The sequence below is a fragment of the Cyprinus carpio genome, chromosome A7 (assembly GCF_018340385.1).
Source record: "Cyprinus carpio isolate SPL01 chromosome A7, ASM1834038v1, whole genome shotgun sequence".
Lineage (NCBI taxonomy): Eukaryota > Metazoa > Chordata > Actinopteri > Cypriniformes > Cyprinidae > Cyprinus > Cyprinus carpio.
The window spans coordinates 19,886,370-19,909,637 of record NC_056578.1 but is presented as its reverse complement, the minus strand read 5'-3'; the positions used below and the strand labels follow the sequence as shown (position 1 = coordinate 19,909,637).

Genomic DNA, 23,268 nt, shown 5'->3' with positions numbered 1-23,268 from the left:
ATATATAGGCTACCCCCAAATCCCCCCTCTTCACTCTTCTAGATCCCATCTGCCCCCCACCCCCACAAACTACAAGCCCCCCTAGGCCCTGGACTACATCCCTTCCTACACCCCTAAACCAGCTGTCTGGGAGCCGAAGCCCCTGAGGGAATAAACAGGTGCTGAGCTTGTATTGGCCACTGCAGTCAAGCTGCACATTTTAACACTCGCAACCTCCATCCTGCAACACTCTGTCATGCAGATACATGATGAACATCAACATGCACACACACACACACACACATGCATGCACACGCAGGTTTACTTGGCTAACTTAATGAGGATTTATCATATAGACTTTTGTCTATATATACTAACATTCAGATGTCTGGAGTCAGTAAGATTTTTTACTGTTTTTGAAAGAAGTCTCTTATATTCACCAAGGCTGCATTTATTTGTTCGAAAATACAGTAATATTCTGAAATATAAAAAATAAATACTGACGCCAACTTTTGAATGGAAGTATGTATTTGTAAATGCACATTTGTCAAATTTAGCCAGCATTGTAATGCATTTAAGTATGTAAGATGCAGAAACTACACTGAATGAACAACCATGCAGGTTTTCAGCACATGATCTTTTAGATTCCTGAGGTGTGCCACGGTGTGCACAGAAAGATTGTCTGTTTATACATCAGTATTGGGAGGATAAAAAGAAAGGAAATGATATAAAAATATATATCAGATGTTCTTTAAAATAGATAAAAGACAGAAGCACTGCCATGCCAAGCTGAGGTTCGGGGTATTTTTAGCACAGCTAGTGAACCATTTTAAGAATGTACCAAGGGTTGCCATACACCAGTTTAACTAAGTGTGCGTGGCCAACATCTAATGACCAGCATTGTAAAACTCTCCAGACTGAAGCCGTTAGAAATTCATGAAAATTGCCTTGATGTGTTATCATTACATTTGACATTTTTTTGAAATTGACATAAACCTGCACACTTCTTACTTATTGCTTCCTTCTTGCGTAATATGTCTTGTGTTAAGGGACAAAAATCTTGGGCTCAATCTGATAAAGATAAATCAAATCTGACTAGTGCAGGCCCTTGTGTTTTCATTTTGCATATAACAGCTGGCCCTTGGCTGCACACACTTTTCTTGACACTTCTGACCTAAACTCCCACTGGCATATGTTCATGTGTGTGTGTTCACAAAGATGATGGTCAGTAATTACAATATACGACAGACACAAACAAAATCAAAACATATAAATAATCATGTTCATGATAAGATGTCACCACAAGGCCACACAAGAACTAAAGAGAGTTTTCAGTGTGTCTGGTACAATGTGTGTGTGCTACATTAGGGACATGTATTAGGGACATTGCATGTTGTTTTCATTATGCTGAGGCAAGGGCACTGCATATTAGCGATTTGTCTTTCATCCCCACTCCCTCACTAAAAAAAGAAGCCCATGCCCAGTATCAGATTAATTGAACCCTGTATACTCAGTTCGGTGGGATGCCCCCTCACTCACAGACTGAAAAGTTAAAAGAGAATGTCGCTCTTTTCTCTTTTGAGAATTAAACTGCAATTGCTTTTACTGAGTCTGTGAATGATAAGCAAAGTTTTGTGTAACTCACTTCCTGTGTGTCACTGTCTAATAGTGGTTACTGGGGAGGTTTTATGAGCATTTACAATAGCGCAGGAGGAAGGAAACAATAAAACTGTTCAGGAGGTTCAGCTCAGTACCTGTTTCAAATTAATGACATTGCTACTAAATCTTTGACATTCTATACATAAGTCTTTGTGCATATACAGGACATGCAAATTAGAATACTTCATAAGACCAATAAAAAAAAAAAACATTTTTAGTGAATTGTTGGCATTCTGGAAAGTATGTTCATTTACTGTACATGTACTCAATACTTGTTAGGGGCTCCTTTTGCTTTAATTACTGCCTCAATTTGGCGTGGCATGGAGGTGATCAGTTTGTGGCACTGCTGAGGTGGTATGGAAGCCCATTCAGTGGCTTTGACAGTGGCCTTCAGCTCATCTGCATTTTTTGGTCTCTTGTTTCTCATTTTACTCTTGAAAATACCCCATAGATTCTCTCAGGGGTTCAGGTCTGGTGAGTTTGCTGGTCAGTCAAGCACACCAACACCATGGTCATTTAACCAACTTTTGGTGCTTTTGGCAGTGTGGGAAGGTGCCAAATTCTGCTGGAAAATGAAATCAGCATCTTCAAAAAGCTGGTCAGCAGAAGGAAGCATGAAGTGCTCCAAAATTCCTTGGTAAACGGGTGCAGTGACTTTGGTTTTCAAAAAACACAATGGACCAACACCAGCAGATGACATTACACCCCAAATCATAACAGACTGTGGAAACTTAACACTGGACTTCAAGCAACTTGGGCTATGAGCTTCTCCACCCTTCCTCCAGACTCTAGGACCTTGGTTTCCGAATGAAATACAAAACTTGCTCTCATCTGAAAAGAGGACTTTGGACCACTGGGCAACAGTCCAGTTCTTCCTTCGTCCTTAGCCCAGGTAAGACGCCTCTGACGTTGTCTGTGGTTCAGGAGTGGCTTAACAAGAGGAACACCACAACTGTGGACAAATTCCTTGACACGTCTGTGTGTGGTGGCTCTTGATGCCTTGACCCCAGCCTCAGTCCATTCCTTGTGAAGTTCACTCAAATTCTTGAATCGATTTTGCTTGACAATCCTCATAAGGCTCCGGTTCTCTCGGTTAGTTGTGCATCTTTTTCTTCCACACTTTTGCCTTCTACTCAACTTTTTGTTAACATGCTTGGATACAGCACTCTGTGAACAGCCAGCTTCTTTGTCACCATATTCTAATTTGTTGAGATAGTGAATTGGTGTGTTTTTGTTAAATGTGAGCAAAAATCATTACAATTAAAAGAACCAAAGACTTAAACTACTTCAGTCTGTGTGCACTGAATTTATTTAATACAGGAGTTTCACAATTTGAGTTGAATTACTGAAATAAATGAACTTTTCCACGACATTCTAATTTACTGAGATGCACCTGTAAGTGAGTTTGGCAATGTGATGTCAACATGTCGCCCTAAGAATGGAAAGATCACCATAAAATGTGCTTTATCAAGATACTGATATATGACTAAAGTCCTTGTTTCTTGTGATTGTACATTATTTTAAACATATATTCAAAAGTACTACTGGTTTCTTTTAGGGGTTAAACTTTTTTAATGAAGAAAAATGACAGTGCACCTTTAAAAAAAACGTAAAACGTCACGGAGAGCCGCAGCACACAGCAAAAAGGATGACACTAAACTTAAGTAAACCTCACTTTTTCAATTGTGACTGCACAAAAAACATACGCTATATCACAGACAAATGAGGTACTGCATAATTTATTTAAATATATCTGATTTTTTTCTCGTGCTGAGAAAAAGTCCTGTCCAATTTGTCCAGACGGGATGGAGGAACTATTTTCCCGCGCGGAGTGATATGAACGGCCTGGCACTGGTGTGTGGCGCGCACACTATGCCTGATGATCTCGAGAGAGAGAAGGAGCTGAGCTGAGCGCTGAACTTGAGACCGTGTCTCGGTCACGTCTCAAGTGCCTCTCACTTTTACTATCGACCGCTGAGCAGTTTATTTTGATTTACTGCCCTCGGATTACACGGAAGATAAAAAAGTATCCAGAATTTCTCTCCGAGTTGCGTGCGAGACTGCGCAATAGAGCAACGCTGAACTGAATTCAACATGTCAATTTTGCCGTTCACTCCGCCGATCGTGAAGAGGTTGCTGGGCTGGAAGAAGGGAGAGCAGAACGGACAGGAGGAGAAATGGTGCGAAAAAGCAGTCAAGAGTCTGGTGAAGAAGCTGAAGAAGACGGGACAGCTGGACGAGCTCGAGAAAGCCATCACAACTCAGAATGTCAACACCAAGTGTATCACCATACCTCGGTGAGTGCATTTAAAAACATCCTCGACTTTACCGAGGCTAACCTCGGGTTGTGGTGAAGTGCTGTCGTGATTTTAGCTGAGCGAGGCCGCATAAGTCTTAAAAACACATTGGAAGGACACAGTAAAGTTGAAGAAAGCAGCAAAGCCCCTTCTGTTTAGTAATCAACTCTTGTGTTTCCTGCATAATCATAAACAACATCTCCATACAATGAGTGCAGAAACTCGTATCTGTGTATATTATCAAATTCTGACACTCCTGTTGATTTACTGTAACTTCATACTCCTCTGTGCTTTCATAAAGCCAAATTTCCCTTGCCTGGGGTTGTCGTTAGGGTTGTGATGAGGTTATATAACCCGACCTTAATCTGGGGAGCGCTGGAGCTGCTGTGTCTGGGCTATACGGTGTGTTTTCTGTGCTTGTGTTCTGGATGGATGGGACGTTCAGGTCTGGTGTTCTTCCTAAGTGTGTGTGTTGCATCGGTGGATATGGGATGGAGGTTGTTGTCCTAGGCTGTTTATTTCCTCTCAGTTTTGCTGTGACTGGTTAATCTTGTTATGTCACAGTCCGATGCTGGCCAACTGCTCACAGGTCTTGGCCCTTACGAGCCACTCGAGGGTTGCCTACAAGCCCTTAGACTCAGCAGATCTTCAGTATCAGCACTTCAGTACAGAGAAGCATGGACTAGGCACTGGTTCTGTCAGCACTGGGAACTCCTTTTTTTGAGGTCACTGACGTTTTTTTGTGAATGATTGTTTTTGTTGCTGTGAGATGTTTTCTTATAGACAGACTTTCCCGGCATAGGCTTTGAAATTTTGAACTGTAGAAAAAATGTTTAAATAAATAAAAGCTGTTCTTTTGACCTTTTCTATTCTTTAAAGTGTTGTGAAAAAAAGTATCACGGTTCCCCCCAAAAATATTAAGCAACTGTTTTCAACATTAATAAAGTAAGATGTTCTTGTTGAGCACGAAATTTGCATATTAGACTGATTTCTGGATAGATCATGTGACACTGAAGATTGGAGTAATGGCTGCTGAAAATTCAACTTTGCCATCACAGGATTAAATTACATATTATATTGCATTAAAGTAGAAAACATTTATTTTAAAACATTTAAAAAAAATTCCAACTCCCAAATTTTAAACAATGACATTGTCTTTACATTGGTCAGTTGTCATAATGGTCTCTACATATTGTATCCAGTTTTTGCATTAACCAAACATTGTACATTATTTATCAAATCTTGAAAACACTGGTGGAAATTTCAAAATGATTTTGTCAGTCTGGTAAAGTAAAAAATAATTAAACTATTACACATCCCGATTAGAATTAAGGGCTGGGTGATATTATATTAATTGTATCATAATTTTTTTCATATCAGTCAATATCGATAATTATCATGATAAATAGGGGTGCACGATAAATATCGGCAGATAATTTGTCAGTAAAGCCGGTTCTGTAATCAGCGGTAAATTCCATCAGATGTGTGATTTCACATAGAGCAGCTGTTACTACACAGAGCCGTTTTTGTGATATTATTGTCACATTAAGAAATACTAGATTTCACTGATGGAAAATAACTAGAGAATGATGGAAATTCACTTCCAAGTCAGTCAGATTGATGGATAATGATTAGCCTATTTGTAAACCAACCTCTGATCGTATTGCCATTAAAAACCTCATATTGGTTTGGATCGCAATTCAGCAAATTCACTGTTATTTTATTTATAGTTTATAGACAATAAAGACAGATCTTATTTTATATACTGTAAAGGTAAAGCCAAAAAAATCTCACCTATCTGAAGTCTTCAGCCTTATAATAAATGAATGAATGAAGCATTTATATAGCGCTTTATTGTGTATTGCTGGATCATGCAACGGCAGCCACAGGACAATGGTGCCAGTGCGCTCACCACACACTATCTACAGGTGGAGAGGAGAGAGAGTCATAGAGCCAATCAAATGGATGGGGATCATTAGGAGGCCATGATTGACAAGGGCCAGTGGGGGCAAATTGGCCAGGACACCGGAGTTATACCCTACTCTTTATGAGAAGTGCCATGGGATTTTTAATGACCACAGAGAGTCAGGACCTCGGTTTAACGTCTCATCCAAAGGATGGTGCTTTTTTGTCAGTATAGTGTCCCCATCACTACACTGGACCTGACCCACACAGACCACAGGGTGAGCACCCCCTGCTGGCCTCACTTACACCTCGTCCAGCAGCAACCTAGTTTTCCCTGCTGCAGGGTTATATGGCTGTGGCTGGCTTGTTATAATCACAGTTAGCTGTCTGAAATGGAACCAGATGCTAAAGAATTACTACGCTGGTAAACCTCATAGGAGAGTTTATTCATGAGTTGTATTGTCATTGTCTTGACTCTTGACACATTTGGGTTGCTTTACTAAATTTAGTATATTATTTTCTAAACTGGGCTGGCTAACGAAAAAAAAACCACAAAACAAAAAAAGTAGAAAACACAATGAAGAGCTATGTAACCTTACAGTCAATATTTACATTTATAGACATAAAAATAGAGTCCCTTTGAGATTTCCTTTCCAAATTTGAAGTTTCCATAATTGTGTGGTGTTACAGGGCCGTGCAGCTGCGGTCCAAGCCTCCGGCACTGTTGTATTGGTTGTTGTTTCCAAACAACAGATAGCTCAGTTAAAGCAGGGCTCTCAGCCAGAGATCAGGCTGAGTCACCCTGGAGGAAAAGGGAGTTTGAGCCTGTGGCTTTGTGGTGTGACCCACTGGTGCTTCTCTGGTAGAGCTCGGTGGTAACAGAAACCATAACAAATGAAGACTTCAGCTATTGGGATTTGTGTACTGGTTTAACTTGTATTGACTGGTTTGGTGCTTTAAACTTTAGTTTTTTCCCTTGTTGTTAGAGTAGTGTAACCTGAATCAGCATAGCGTCCAATCCAAAGCTCTATTCTTGGCCAGATCTGTAGATGGTATAGCCTTCACATCTGTGATACAATACTCTGCCTCAACCTCCTGGAGGATCTAGATTCCTCAGACACACTCGACTCGCTTCAGGCCACACAATCCTGTCTTGCCCTCACATGCAGCTCACACTGGAATCCTGTCCCGGCCTGCTGGAAAACCAGAGAAAGAGCGATGAAGAGATAAATGAGTTGAAGAGGACACTGAGTTCAAAAGAAGCAGTGGAAAGAGGAGATGGAATACAGATTGAAATTGTTCAAGGCAGGATGCGAAAAACATAATTATACCATGGTCACACTTCCCTTCGCCTGCCATACACCTGTCGAAGCCCTATCGGAGTGTCCACATAGACTTCCTGAGAGGATGTCTGGTCCACAGTTTGTCTGTGTTCTGGGATGCCTTCTATTTCTCAAGCCTGCAGTCTTTGTTTGCTATTGCACTCTATGCACAATGACTTCAAAAGCATTTGAACTGTGAATAAAACCTGTGGTCCATTGTGTAGGCGCATTCAGCCAAATTCTCAAACAAGTCACCTATCAGCTAAGAAATAATATGTGTTCTGCTGCGGCGATAGAGTTTATTGTTGGCATTTGAAAGTGTCTGAGCCTTGAAGAGCTGTCTGGCTTTAAGTCTGACATCCTGAAACTCTATACAGTATACAGTGATTCAAAAGCGCTTTGATAAAACATGGAGATTGGATGTCATTGGCTTGTAATTGATGTGCCGTGGGTTGTTTTGTTTCGGCCGGGGTAATGCCTTCAAAGCGCCGCGCATCTGAGGGAAGAGAATCTGTCTGATGATTCAGAGTTATTGTGTGGCAGCTGATGGAAAAGAGAGTGAAAGACAGCGTGACAGAATTTCACAACTCTTTGAAGTGATGGCTGAAACTAACAGTTAAGACACTATGTGAGCACCACTGGCCTCAGACCTGTCATAGACTTATAACATTTTTATCTAAAGCAACTTGCTGCACTCTTATTACCGGGTCTGTCCTGGAACAACCTGCGGTTAGGCGTATTAGTGATGATTCATAGTAGGGGTATGTAAAACTACATATTTTTAGTATTGATTAGTTTGTGTGTTGAGTGAATGACTAGCCCTGAGGCCTAATAGTCTGGTTTTGCTTTCACCTGATCCTGAATGCACTGAGTGCAACTGAATATAACCGTATACAGGAGACCAGACACACTTTTTAAACTTGTGGTGGGGCTCTGAGACATAGAGCCACCTGAGACACAACGCAATGGTCAAAGACATCTGTCTGAATGTGTATGGCTGTAGCGGCAGTGCTTAATAGTATTTGTGCAGCTCAGACAGTAAAACATGAAGCTAGCAATGCCAAGGTCATGATTTCAGCTTTCAGGGAATGTGTGAACTTATAAATTGTAAATCAGGGGTGTGCGATATTGAAGAAAAATGCGATATTCGATATGCAATATGATATTGCTTAAAGTGTGTAAAATCAATTTCAATTATATTTTAAAATATTTAAAAATTAAAATTATATAACCAGTTTTTTTTTCACATTCTTTCTTGGAAAAGATAGAATCACTATAACTTCTGAAAGTGACCAGCAGTGTTTTAGCATTACATAAAATGTAATGTCACAAATCAGAAAATGTCACTTTAACATCAGTGTGAACATACAAACAAAAAAAAAGACACTCATTTTATATCATTGTAACTTTGCTTTCCATACACTTTAAGTACTTCTTCATATACCACAGCAAAAACTATAAAAATAAAAAAATAAAAAAAAAATAAACAAAAAAGTGAAGTCAGTAAAAAAAAAATACAAAAATGTAATACACAATATACAAGCATAGATAAAATAAACAGTAGTATTCAGATACAGAAATTTAACAATTAAGTGTAAAATAACACTGCGCAGTGTCCACTGTATGAATTAAGTTTAGCATTTATAATATTCAGCAGCACGTATTTATAGGCTGCTGTCCCTTTAAATCTGACCGCACGTGTCCAGTATAATGATACACATCCGATTTCTTTCTCAGCTGTTTTCTATTCATTTAAAACATAACCGACTGCATTTACGAGAATGATCGTCGAGATGGGTACTATTGACATAACTGTGTGTGTATGTGTCTGTTCAAATATGAGGAGATGCGAAAGATGAATTACCTCGGTGTTCGCGTGCCGTCTGAAACGCGTCTCTGTGTGTGTGCACGCGCTTTACACGTGTGCAGCAGAACTGAAGAGGCACTGTACAAGATGCCTCTTGTGCGTGCGCTTCAGGTTTGAGTCAGACAGCAAGACGAGACGGCAAAGTGTTGTTTTCTGCAACTTATTGCACTTAATTCTTTTTAACATCAAGCAATTCTCTGCTATATGCGTTGAACTAAAACTTTGACCTTTTGCAATGTTTTGATTTAAGTAGCCTATTATTAAAATAATTCAGATATCGCAAGCCCTTGCGATATGCATATTGCGATATTTACATTTGCGATATTTTGATAATTTCGATATATCGTGCAGCCCTACTTAAAATGCAGTGTAAGTCACTTTGGATAAAAGGCATTTACATAAATATAAATGAATGTAAAACGCAAAACTTGCATGAAAGTTCTTACCATGCAATTAACTAAAGCAAAATGAGTTCAAGCACAGCTGCTATAATATAAAATTGGACTAGAAAAAGTCGTCAACACTAGGGTTGGGCGATGTCAAATTTGGCATCGGACGATGTCTACAGTGAAACATTGTGATGGACGATGACATCGGGGGGCAGGGTTAGGAGGTGTGCCCGAAGCGTGAATCCATATGCAGAAAGGCACGGAAAACAAATAACGTGTTCTACTGAGCCATTAAAGGGACATGGTTAGCCGCTTGCTAGTGGTAGACTGTTACATTACAGTACTGTACATTAAATTTCACTTACTACATACACAGAGTAAGGAGAGATGACTGATAGGATAATGATTATAATAAGGCGAATGATTTGCAGGTACTCCCTAATAGATGGTTGACTAGTCGTCTAACAGTCAGCTAGCACCGCTGCTAAAAATATAATTTTAAACAATTTTAATTATTTAACATGGATGCATTTAATGCATTAAAAAAAAAAATCTTACGGACCCTAAACTTTTGAACTCTACATATATTGTTCAACCTTACTAATCAGCTAGTTGGTTTTTGGTAGTGCTGGGCGATATATAGTTTCAAACTAGAGATACACCAATGTATCGGCCATCAGTCGATTGTTTAAAAATATCCGATGATCAGGGCCGATATCCTGTCGATTAAAATAGGCAGGAATTCACATCGAATACATGCTGTGTGTAAAGATGTCTCTTGTGTGGAATTACTTTAAAGTGGGTGACAATGAAGACAAAACTGCAGTTTGTAAGCTATGCACAGCTAAAAAAAAAATTCTTCAGTTAAAAATTTCAAAACAAATAATATAACAAAACATAAAAAATGACAACACAACAAATAATATGAGGAGTTCGTCAAAGCAAAAGCGGAGGCTGCTTTAGCTAAAAAAGCTAAATGCCAAACAAAGGCTAGCGTGACTCCGTCTATTGCGCAAGTGTTTGACAGCACCAGAAAATTCAAATCTGACAGCACGAAAGTTCGTGAAATTACTCAGAAAGTAATGTAATTTATGGCGCTTGATGATCACCCGTTCTCCGTAGTGGAAGACACCGGATTTCAGCGACTGGTAAGACACCTTGAACCTCGCTACACTTTGCCAGGTCTGCATTATTTTGCAGACATCTGCTTACCGGAGATATACAGCCATGTGGCAGATCACGTTCATAAGCTTCTTCATAACTACTCAGCGATAAGCTTCACCACAGATATTTGGTCTTCAGATGTAAGCCTTACGAGCATGCTTAGTCTCACTGCTCAGTGGATCGATTGTGATTTTAAACTTAACAAAGTCTTGCTTTATTCACAAGAATTTACCGGTTCTCACACTTCATTGGCAATCTCTCAAGCATCCACTAACAAGTTGGACAAATGGAAAATCGACAGATCAAGAGTGCATGCTGTTGTACGCGACAACGCAAGGAACATGGCTAAAGCCATTACGGACAGTCAGATTATGAAATTGAAATTTTTTTTTAAAACAGTTGTATGTTAAGAATTTTATACTAATATAACTTCAAAACATACAAGCAAGTAGCAAATAGCCTAATAAAGAGGAGCATAGAAACATATTACAAACAACAAACAAAGAGTGCTTTCAGTATTTAAGATTATCTGAACATTTTCCATTCAAGAACTGTGAGTGATTTTTCTTTATCTTCACTGTGGTTTTTTACTATGACATCATAGACAGCGGGAGATCTATTAAGCTGCATTCAAGCACGGATTTCTTTTGAAATATAAGAAGTAATGTGGTTTGTCCTGTCTGTTTAATCCCTTTAGACATAACTGGCTGTGTTTACATTAATCTTGCGTCATAAAACCATTTTAAGACGCAAGTGCATTAAACCACTTAAACGGCAGTCTTCACAAACAAAGTGCGCGTCAGCATTTGAAACCTCCTGTTAGTGAGGTTCATATTTTAAATATATAAGTCCACTGCATTCCAAACCACATAAATGACGAGTTCGTAGAGCATTTGTAAGGAAAATACTGATGGGTGAGACCGCACACTCCGAGTGTAACATAAAACAAAGCGCGTGTCTCTCACAGTGCATCCTGTTCAGTGAAGCTCGTGAATGTCCTTGTAATTCGCTTCAACCTTTCCGAACTTTATGAAAGATTATTTTACGTTTGTGAGGAATTGGAAGCAAGCAGAATACGGGTGTTTCAAAAGCAAACTCCGCGTCCCACATCTGGTTAAAAACTAAGCTCAGAATTGAAATTCTCAGATCATATCGTTGGAGAGAGAATCGCGATGCATCGATATATCGAATTATTATTATTATTATTATTTTTTTTTTTTACCCCTACTATTTAGTATAAAATGTAATGCTGTCTGTGTGTGCATGAAAGTTGTTCACACGTTTGTGTCCTGTTTAACTGATGGCGTGTCTATAGGTGTTTGTGGATTCCCTAAAGGGGTGTTATGATGGCTGTAGCACCAAAGTGATGGAGAAAGCAGAGTGTGCCAAGTCTGCCTGCAGTTGTGATGAAGATTAGTGACATAGTTTGTCGTCTGTGAGTTTGTGTACAGTATGTGTTTGTGCGTTTCTGTGTTCTGGAAGTGAGTGCACTCATACTGTTTGTTTACAGTAAACACTCTGTTGTTGTGTCTAAGCAAGTCTGTGCGCTGAGAGCAGGTATTTGAGCATGTGCTCGTGTACGTCTCTCCTGTGTGTGTGTGTGTGTGTGTGTGTGTGTTTGAGGTGGGGTTAGTCAGCCCTCGGGAATGCTCTGTCTGCCCTGGGGAGGGCGTGGGCCACTTCTGGGTTTGCGGCTCCTGCCGGGGTTGAAGGTTTAGAAAAGCACTGTGCCGCCTCCATATCTGCTGGAATAATAGACACTCTGTACAGCAGACAACAAGACTGCTTTGTGCTAGTCTGTCATCACTAACCCTACTGCTGACCCTCAGACTGCTTCTGACCACCGTGAGAAAATAACCGTCCTTCAGTCGTGAACTCTGTGTGTGTGTGATCTGTGTGTGTTTTTAGAAGTGCGCCAGCATAGACTTTGTGCAGGATGTTTTGAAGTTTGTCTGAGGGTTTGGAGAAACTTGCTATAAAGTCTGCCATGAATGTACACTGACACTGATCCAAGTTAATCGCTGTAGTCTTTAATTTTAAGACTGAGGTGTTTTATCTGAGGTGGCTCTGTAGGCTTGGACTGCTGTTATCTGGAAGTTCATATCTATCATTTGATTGTTATTGTAATCTGGTTGTTTTAATATGTAATCATAACGGTGCTCCGAACAGGAATTTTTGATCCTCGATCACAGGAAGCAGTATCTGCCAATATGATCACTGATACTGATCTTTTTGAAGCTTTTCACATTTTAGAGAACAATCCCCCAACCCCCATGCCAGCAAATCGGAGAAGAAAAAAAAATTGACTTATGAATTGATACATATATGCATATAAATATATATACACCCACATATAGTGTACTGTACATATATACCTCCATAAACATACACCGTTCATACTTGTGTACTTATGCAAAAACACATACAGACATCTCTACATATACAGAGTCATTTGAAGCCTTCTTTCTATCATGTAGAATTATTTATAGTGATGCTCCAATCAGGAATTTTATATACATTCATCCAGGGCCTGAATTTCATTTTTGAAAATGGGAGAAATTCCCTCTTAGATGACTCTTGACTCTTGTGTGGGGGATTTTTTTAATTTGATGGGTGGAGGGGGGCATTTTTTAGACATTTTTCAAAAAAATATATAATTATCTCACCTAAATGTTTGATAATGCAGTGCATTTTTGTTTTTACAATGGGGCAATGGCTTATACATAGCACATGCCTGATTTCATGAGCTATATGTGAAGCGCCCTTATGTGTGTGCTAGGGATGTAATGATTAAACGTGAGCTGGTCGAAAATCGATTCAAATATGTGCTGATTCAAACTGGTTGAGATGCCAAACAAATCTCAATACATTTGGAGTAGGAGTTTATAACCCAGGAACCCAGGTAACCCAGTAAGTATCCTTGCTGTTCATAAGCGCCACCTGCTGTCAGAGAGTGAATCTGCGTCTCATTCAGCTCGTCTGCTGTTTCGTTCAAATATATTTTATGTAGTATAATTTTACAAAACTTAAGTCAGACTATTCTGTTTTTGCTTCAAATTTCTAAATCAACAGTCTAATTTAGATAAAAAATTACTTTTGCTGCATGTATGAGTAGTGCTGGGTGGTATACCGGTTCACACCGAAAACCGGTGTATATTTTCGTTACGATATTAATTTTTAATATACCGCCATTTAATTACGCAACGTTCGGAACGTTATGCTGCGCCGCGGCCGCGGGACACTGTTTCAGACGGACCCTTTACAATGTTGCACTTCTAAGCAGCGACAGCGGTAAACACAGCAGTGCTCTGGTGTTACGTTATAACGCCTGTTTCACACATACTCCGTCTGCAGTGCGTATGCATTGTGTATTTTTTTTACGCACCCATGTTAACGGATTCCAGCGTTCATACTGCACGAGGTTGCGGTCCGTCAGTGCATTCAAAGAGCGGTGCGTCTGCAGCAGTGCAGCGATCGTTTACGTACTGAGTCTATTTTTGCTGTGCTGCAGGCGCTGAATTAAAGTGAAAGCGCATTGTTCGCGGGGAAAAATTAACATGGATTGACACGGAAATGCAGTCATTTCACAATAAATGTATACTTATTAAAGCTGTTTCACAGGCAACACATGGGTTTTTGGCTAGGTTTAAAACAAGAAAAAGTGTAAAAACAATATATAAATTCACTTTTATGGAGGCAGAAAAACAAAGTTCATTAAGACCCGTGGGATTGCTTGTGATAAAGATTTAAATGCAAAAGGCACGAGACTGTTTCTGTCTGTGGTGTTTTAATTTGAAATATTTTAACAAGAAAAGTAGGCTAATTATTGTGTTTAAATGTTCTGCCGCTTGCTTGAGCAGCTTATTATACAAACCTAGAAGTAAAATGCATGAATAATGCGTTGTTTATATTTATTGAGTTTAAACTAATGTCTATAACTATGAAAGATTGTTACTGTTCTGTGATAAAAGACTCACAATGCTGAAAAAAAAAAAAAATTATATATGTATATGTATATGTATATGTATATATATATATATATATATATATATATATATATATATATATATATATGTATATGTATATATATATATATATATATATATGTATATATATATATATATATATATATATATATATATATATATGTGTATATATATATATATGTATGTTTTTTTTTTTACATGATATGAAATCAAAAACTTGAACAAATCTTGTATTTGTGGACTAAACAGACGCGGATCAGTAGCGGACTGCAAACGCGTCCTGTGTGAAAGCACAATGAGTCCGTGCTGCGGACTGCATATGCACTGCAGACGGAGTATGTGTGAAACAGGTGTTTACAGGGAAGATGGATGCTGCAGAACTAGTAGAACATGACACAGAAGAACTTGTGCCAAAAAGAGGAGCCTGGTCTGTTGTTTGGAGGGTTTTTGGTTTCCAAAAATCCGACGTCGACCAAACAACCATTTTATGCAAGTGCTGTCGGGCTAAAAGCACGTCTTGGAATATCAACCAGCAGAAAATGCATTGTACACCTGATTATACATGAAATAAAAGAAAAAAAAAAACTCATAAACCGGGAAACCGGCATAATTTAAAAAAAAAACGTGATATGTGTTCAAACCGCCCAGCACTATGTATGAGGCATCTTTGTTTGGATCATGATTAAAATCCAGTGGTTGCCTCTAATTTTGAATGAAAAGAGCACAGACAAAGCCTTAGTTTGCTAAGAGATTTCTTTTATTTGTGTAACTAACTTGTTTGATTTGAGGTTTGTTTTAAAATTTCAATTTAGTATCATTATATTATAATTTCATAAAGAAACGTGCAGCAATAGCCTAATAAAATGACACCTTTTAATTTACTGTATAATGTCTTCAATCTCATTTTGTTGAAAAAAAAAAATGTGAGAAAAACTAATTGTGAAATCAAAATTGTGAATCGAATCTTAAGTTGAGTGAATCGTTACATCCCTAGTATACGTGCTTTGAGTGTTCATGAGTGCACCGTCTCTAGGAGAGCACGCGAGTGCTGAATGGTTTAAACACTGGCAAAATTTAAAAAGAAATGCAAATTGTAAACATTAGTGATGATGCGACACTGCCTCGATTGTGCAAGTGACAATTCCGGTGTGAACTGTGCAGCTCGCTTAAAGTGGTGATTTGAAACCATTTGCTCATTTTGAGACGGAAAGAGAGAGTGCATGGTGATTCACACATGCTGTTTGTGAAATTACATCTCACAGAAAGTTTTCAAATTACTTTGTAAGTTATTTAATAAAGAATTATGAACTGTAGGGCTGCCCCCTAATAGTCGTCTAATCGTTATTAGTCGCTTAGTTGCAGAAAAAAATAAAAAATAATAATCCACATTGGCGAAGTCACGCAGATCTTTAACTATCTATGTGTTAGGCTAATACAGGTCTATGTGTTAGGCTAATACAGTATATCCAGCAGGACATCCAAACACTTGGCTATCATCTCAAATGCCTCAAATATGGCTTATCATCTGAAATATGTATTTGCAACTTTACATTTACAGCTCAATTTGATGTTAACCTAGAGAAATGTGCGCTATAGTGTCTGTGTGGAACGTGAAGAGTAGCACACTCACTGCAGGACAGATGGAGGCGCCGGTGCACTTATTTGCTCTTTAAAATACTCCCTAATTTTTGCTCATACAGATAAGAGTTATTCATCTTTCAAATTTGTAAAGACTCTACGTTTATTTTTGTGCACTCACAATAACATCAGAACATTGCGCTTTTGTAAAATAATGAAAGCAAACAGGATGTGCTTTCTGCCATCTCTCTGTGAACTTGAGCGCGAAACTCCGTGTATATCTTTGCCTTACAGACATTACAATATATCTATAGAGAGTGAAATGTCTACTTTCAATTAAACCAATTCAAATGGAAGACTAATTTTCTCAGATTATGTAATCCGTATGAAACATGCATGCACATCACTACAGCAGAGATGATGAGTCAGTGTCGCAGTGTTAATTTCGTTAACGAAGACGACGATGAAAAAATTTGTTAAGAAACATTTTTTCTGTGGCTTAGACGAGACATTGAAGAGCTAAAAATAATATCTGATGACGAAATTATGATGAAATTTATGCCACGTCTTCGTTAACTAGACGAGACTGGACTATAATGTTATTTGAAGACTACCGCACATTCAAAATACATCCTATAGGCTATTGTCCTTCAAAATGTGCGTCCCTGTCATTGGATTGCAATCGGATAAGGGGCGTTTGCATATCTAGTCTCAGTATAGCAGTCGCAGTGGATGGATAGACTACTAAAACGCGAACTAGCAATCTGAAACAATGGCCTCAGCACCCGAAGGGGTAGGGACAAGGTGACCAGACGTCCCGTTTTTCCCGGGAGTCACAATTCGTTGTCGACAAACAAAAACTCAGATAAAAGTCCTCTCTCTCAATTGTGCTGATAGAAGTGCTCTCTCTCTCTCTCTCTCTCTCTCTTGCGCACGCTACACTTCTTCAGTTCTCATATACAGCGCGTGATCAGTTCTCAGCGCTCAAATACACACACAGCAGTCCAAATGTTTATCATGTAGAGTATCTCATGTAAATGCAGTCGGTTAAGGATTAAGTGAACGTAAAAGGGTGCGTGAAAACTCAACGTGTGTCAGTATTTCATGCATGCCTTCTATCTTAAAGGGACAGAATTCCAAATTAAATACCTACTGTATCAGTCATTAATGTTAACCAACAAAAGATGTTAAATAAATGTATACATGTTAAGTAAACCTACTGTGTCTGAAAAATGAGTTTAATTTGTATCTCTATTGTATTTGTCTTATTGTGGTTCTTTTTAAAAAATTATATATAATAATAATATTTTTATAAGTTGCTCCTTTTTCAATACTGTTAAAGGGATAGTTCACCCAAAAATGAAAATTATCATAATTTATTCAAGTTTTTCCAATTTCTCATAAGCTTAATTGATTTGGTCTAAAGAGAGAAGAATTGATGATTATTTTAGTTTGAAGACTATATATAAAATAACTACCAAAATAAATTTTGTTAACTGCAGTTTGGCTAAAACTATTGACTAAAAGTTGACAAAAATGCAACGACTTTTCGTCGACTAAAACTAGACTAACACTATGAAAGACTCAAATGACTAAAATGTGACTAAGACTATTAAGCATCTTCGTCTCGATAAAGACTAAGACTAAATCAAAAATGCCTGCCAAAATTAACATTGCAGTGTCGCCGACTTCATCTCTTACACTGAAAACAAAAAAAGTACTAGTTTATCAGTGAATTATTAAAATGTAAATGCAGCCTCCTTACTGTTTTTCCCTGACACATTCATAATCATTGCTTCTGCGGTGCACTGCAAGCTTTATGCGTGTGCTTGAGAGCTTATTAGCCTATGTTGGCAATTAAAGGCTCATTATAATGATTTAAATGGTTTATTAATAAATGTGCGATTAATCGACTAATGCTTCAAATGAACGACTACTAGTCGACCAGAAAAATCCTTAGTCGAGGGCAGCCCTAATGAATTGTACCTCACCTTCAGCATTAGAATTATTTTACCCGCGCCGGACAGACATTGTAACGGTGTGAGATTGGATGTCATGCCAAACCTCCTACAGCAGGTGTTTCGTCAGCTTGAGATCGGTTTATGAGATCGACATTTATAGAGACTGCCGATCAAACTTCCCAAAGTGATTATCGGCCGATAGTGATCGGTAGCAATCAGAGCACTCCTATTTAATACTTTAAGTAAATCTAATTATTGTATCTTTTGCTAATGTTATATTGTATTATATTATTTTAATATTATATTATATTATATTAAATATTGGGGAAGAAGCTGTATACACTTGTTCAGCGGTAGATGTGTCCTCTTGTATATGACTACTAAAGGCTAAAGTATACTTCAGTTGACATGAATGCTTAGTGTATGTCTACAACTCCATTTCACAGTGTGCACTGCACGCACACAGACACTTGCAGACTTATTCTTGTCCAGTCTCTGCGCGTTTTCTTACAGAAGTTGTGTGTTAAAAAAGTATGTATGCGAAGGCATACCCTAATGTACGTGTAAAAACTGAAGTATACTTTGGGTTTAAGTTTGCGGTGCTAGTTTAATTCTGCATCTCGAATTACTATGCCCAGCAAAGAGCCTGAAATCCAATTCTACTCTTGACAATGTGAACAATGTATTTCTTTGGGTCTTTCTTCACAGTTGTCTTCACACTATCTTCACACTCTGTTTTTTTATGACACTATGTATCTAGCCAGCTTTAGCTGTGTGTTTTCAACAGTTCTCATCACAGTTTTGAAAAGGTGGGATGGGAGGATGTGAAAACTGGCGGACACAGCCAGTGATGCAAGTGATGCAAAGCCTATCAGTGTCGATCCGCATTTTTACAAAGAGTTTTAAACAAGCTAGTCTAACTCAGTTCTTGAAGTTATCTTGTAAGAAATGCTTGTTGCAGAGCCTAGTTCTGACAGGATCGTAAGTGAAACCAAAAGCATATTTTCAGAAATTCAATGTACCTGTCAAAAAATAATTATATAGAATAATAGTATGGGCGGCTGCTCATACACTGCTGGAGAGAGGTTCAGGACATAATTATTTGCTTTATCAAATGTCTTTTACTCACTATTGATTTCAAACCGGTATTTTCATCCGTTTTGTGAGGTACATCTGATTGAAATGGATTATTGAAAAAAAATAATAATAATTTGAGATAGAGTCTTGGATCTGTCCATCGGTTGTTGATTGGATGGAGGTAGGGCTGGGAGATATATCGAATGATATGACCATGCGTATCTAGTCAGTAAAGCTGGTTCCCTGATTAGCGCTAAATCGCCATCACCTGCTTTCAAATGGAGCGCCATTTAATAGACAGAGCCGTAGTTCACTGACAAGGTACGCAATATCGCGTTCATTATCGAAGGCGATTCGTACCTTGTCTCCCAGGCCTAGATGGAGGCAGAGCTGAACTTGAACGTGAACTTGCAGTCAATTGCAAGAAAGGGGCAGGGTTTAAGCGAACTAAATAATTAGATAAGTCCAGCATACGTCATGAGTCTGTTATTTTTACCCTAAGATTGAGTTATTTTGATGAAAAATAGCATGACAATTTAAACATATGCACACAGATTTGCATGAATTGTTCACAATAAGATCAATAACACAATAGAAAATTGATAGGATGAATTGTAATGTAATGCCGAATTAAATATATTGCACCTTTTGTTTTTTTTATAATTTTTTTTTTTTTATAAATCTCTAGATACTTTTTGATAGTTTTTCACAGAGCAGGTACATTGTCTCGCTTGCAGCATTATCATATACTGGCCAGTCTCACTGAAACACCGCAGTCACAAAGACAGAAAGATGTCCTCTAGTTAATAACAACAAAGGAAAAAACTGTTGCTTTCCCTTTCCTATACTTATTATTTTCCACATAAATTTGTTATACGTTGCATGGCAGTTACTGATCTTTTTTTTTTTCAGTAAGCCTTCTGTATGTGTGTGATATGATCAGCAAATTTGTACGTTATTTTACATGGCGATTTAAACTATGCAGTATTTTGTGAGTGCTAAGTAAGTGACTAACTAGAGTGTTAATTTTGGCCCGTGCTGCAACCGTATGATGGTTGTTAGTGTTTCTTCTATAGTCCTGCTACCCTGCTGAGAACGGGCCCCCGTAACCACATCCAGTCACCTTCACATGAGGCCCCTGCAGGGCTCTGTTTACTTAAGGGAGGCCTTAATGACTTTAGCAGAGCAAGGAAAACCAAAGCCTTTTTTAAAAAATAATACAAGTTAAATGTGATATTTTACCCACACTCACATTATGAAATAAAGGATAAGCAGGTATATAAGCCTTGAATTAGAAAAAAATATTAGGCTATAAGAGTTTCCATTTGATTTGGGTTTTCTCCAGACATTTACTGCAGTATTTTTACAGTCAGCTTTTCTAGTTTATCAGCTTCCAGCTTTTATTCCAATACAGATATTATGATCAGTCAGTCCACAGATGAGTAACTGTATATTCAGACATAAAAAGCTTAAATTGGTTTAGCTTTTATCTTTAGTAGTTACTGTGTGATGTTTGTCATCACTGCACTGCACAGTGTCTTTTAGTATTAAGGGGCCGTTTACACGACAGAGTTTACAGCCAAAAACGGGAAACTTTTTGCATTTTGCTTGTTTTGCGTCTTGGGGAATGAAAATGCATATTTTTGAAAATGAGTTTAAAAGTGCAAGTTTTTGAAAACACCACCGTTATCATTTCCATGTAAACACTCAAAACAGAAATCTTTGAAAACGGTGACGTTATGCGCATGCGTGGTACGTGTTAGGTATGTAGACATGCGCAGTACCTGTCGATTTTAAAGGCAAGCGAGAACAAACATACACAACAATGGCGGAGTACACGGTACTGTTGTTGCTGCTCAAGAGTTTGCTAACGCTTATTCAGCAAAGTGTGGATTTACTTCACCAATATTACAACCAACAGTGGAGACGCATCATATACATCATATAATCATATAATCATCACTTCCTTACAGGTACTGTTTACTAACAAGGTGACAGTGCCAACTACTGGCCTGGCATACGTAATACAGTGTTTTTGCGTATATGTGTAAACGAATTGTTTTGAAAACGTTGTGTATACGTGAAATTTTTTAAAATGCAGCGGAAAAACTTTTCAGTTTTTGACTACATCATTGTCATGTAAACGTAGCCTAAGTCTGTTGTACTGCTGCGTGCTGTCTGGGTTTAGACTGGGGGGAGGGGGAATAGTAGTGGTCTTAAAGTGTTTTTAAAGGGGGGCTGTGGGGGCTGGGTTGGGGTATGTTCCACAGGGTGAAATGGTCCCACAGACAGTCTGGTCTGATGTCGAAGTTGCTTTTGTCCTTCTCTCCCTTTGCATCAAATTTGCATGTATCAAAGTTCACAGAGTTCATGTTTTGTCTCACCAATTTCACTGATTTCAAACAGAGAGGCATGCAGGTTCAGCTTTAAAAGCATACACACTAAAGGCCCTGTCACACCAGACACCTCGAAACACCTCACTTAATATACAACACATCAACTGTAGTTTGTCTTTGTATTTTTTGTTGCTCTTAACTAAATTTGTGTTTTAGCAAAACTTTGTAAAAGTTGCATGAAAAGATCCAGAACAGTAAAGCTGTTTCTGATTTCTATGACAGCTGAGTATGATAATGCTCTGTGATAGTGTCAGTGTCATGGTCAAGTCAAGGCTGCATGGGCTGATCCAGAAATTGCCCAACGCAGTCCACAATGTCTGTGTTTTACCCTCCAGATTAAATCTACCGAGTGTGGTTCAGCCTGTGTCAGACCCCTCAATCCCTCCAGTTCACCCCCTCTACTCTCTTTCTCTTCCTCACCCCTCTCTCTACTCAAGTGACAGCCGGCATGCAGATGGGGGGGGGGGGATTTGGGGACAGAGGGAGAGTGGCCTAGACCCGCCCTCCAGGCTGTGTGTGTGTATGTGTGTGCGCGCATGTCTGCATTTATTTTGGTTGGATGTGCCTTGCTGCTGACATAATTTGCCCTCTGTAGCTCAATCAATAATCATTCAGTGCTTCCTTTTCACATGAGGTCTGCCCACGCGGCAGCAAACACAGGCCGTCTCTCTGCTGAGTGCTGGAATGTAATGGAAAATTGAAGAACTGACGGTTGATACAATATTTTCAGACTGATGCATCTAATGAATGCCAGAGCCCAAGGACTGATCTCAGTGCAAATTTTTCATTTCCTAAATGATCCTAATTGTAGTTACCTGTCTATTTCTTTTGTGTATGAAAAAATGGTATTGAAAGGGGTTACACTACCATTTAAAAGGTCTGGTTCAGTATGATGTTTGTTTATTTATTTATTTATTTTTCAGAAATTACACTTTTAATTGATCAAAAGTGCCAGTAAAGATTTATAGACATTTTTTAAAAATGCTGTTCTTTTGAACATTCAATTCTGGAATGTTCAAAATTCTAATCCTAAAAAATTTATTTCCACAAAAAAATTTCTGAAGGATCATGTGATGCTGTAGACTGGAACAGTGGCTGCTGAAAATTCAGCTTTGCCATCACAGGAAAAAATTACATTTCAACATGTTATTTTCAATTGTAATAATGTTTCACAATATTGCTGTTTTTACTGTATATTAACTGTAAATGTGTTTTCACTGTATATAAAAAATGCATACTTGGTAAGCATAGGAGATCTTTCAAAAACAGTAGAGTATGTCATAAAAATTTGTAATAAAAGATTTCAGTGTACTATGAAAACAGACGTTAATCGTTAATTTCTGACATAAGAAAAAAGAATAACAATAACATTGTCACGTCAACAACACTATTTGCTAACAGCACCGAGGCCCACATAGTCACATTGCAGTCATAAGGACGAAGTAGGATAGACATACAGTAATATATTATACCTAAACACCAGATAAAGTGTTATTTACAACTATCTCACACACACACACACACACACACACACATACACACACACACACAAGGTCAGTAGTGGCTTGAATGCTGTATACTAGTGTTGTTAACGGTGTTGGTACTATCGGAAATTAAGAAAATGTGATGATGCCAGCATTTCCCGCTATAGCATTTTGAACTCTGTTGAGTGTATTCTAAGACAGCTC

At 38.4% G+C, this 23,268-nt stretch overlaps 1 protein-coding gene across 1 annotated transcript in view; it reads left to right on the top strand.

Moving 5' to 3' along the window:
* Positions 1-3,497: 3,497 nt before the first annotated feature.
* The window catches only part of LOC109063125 (mothers against decapentaplegic homolog 3), a 37,678-nt gene continuing 17,907 nt past the window's right edge, over positions 3,498-23,268 (top strand). The window contains exon 1 of the mRNA XM_042760209.1: positions 3,498-3,935. Within this exon, the coding sequence (XP_042616143.1) occupies positions 3,733-3,935 (203 nt within the window). The 5' untranslated portion in view covers positions 3,498-3,732. The remainder of the gene's footprint in view (positions 3,936-23,268) is intronic.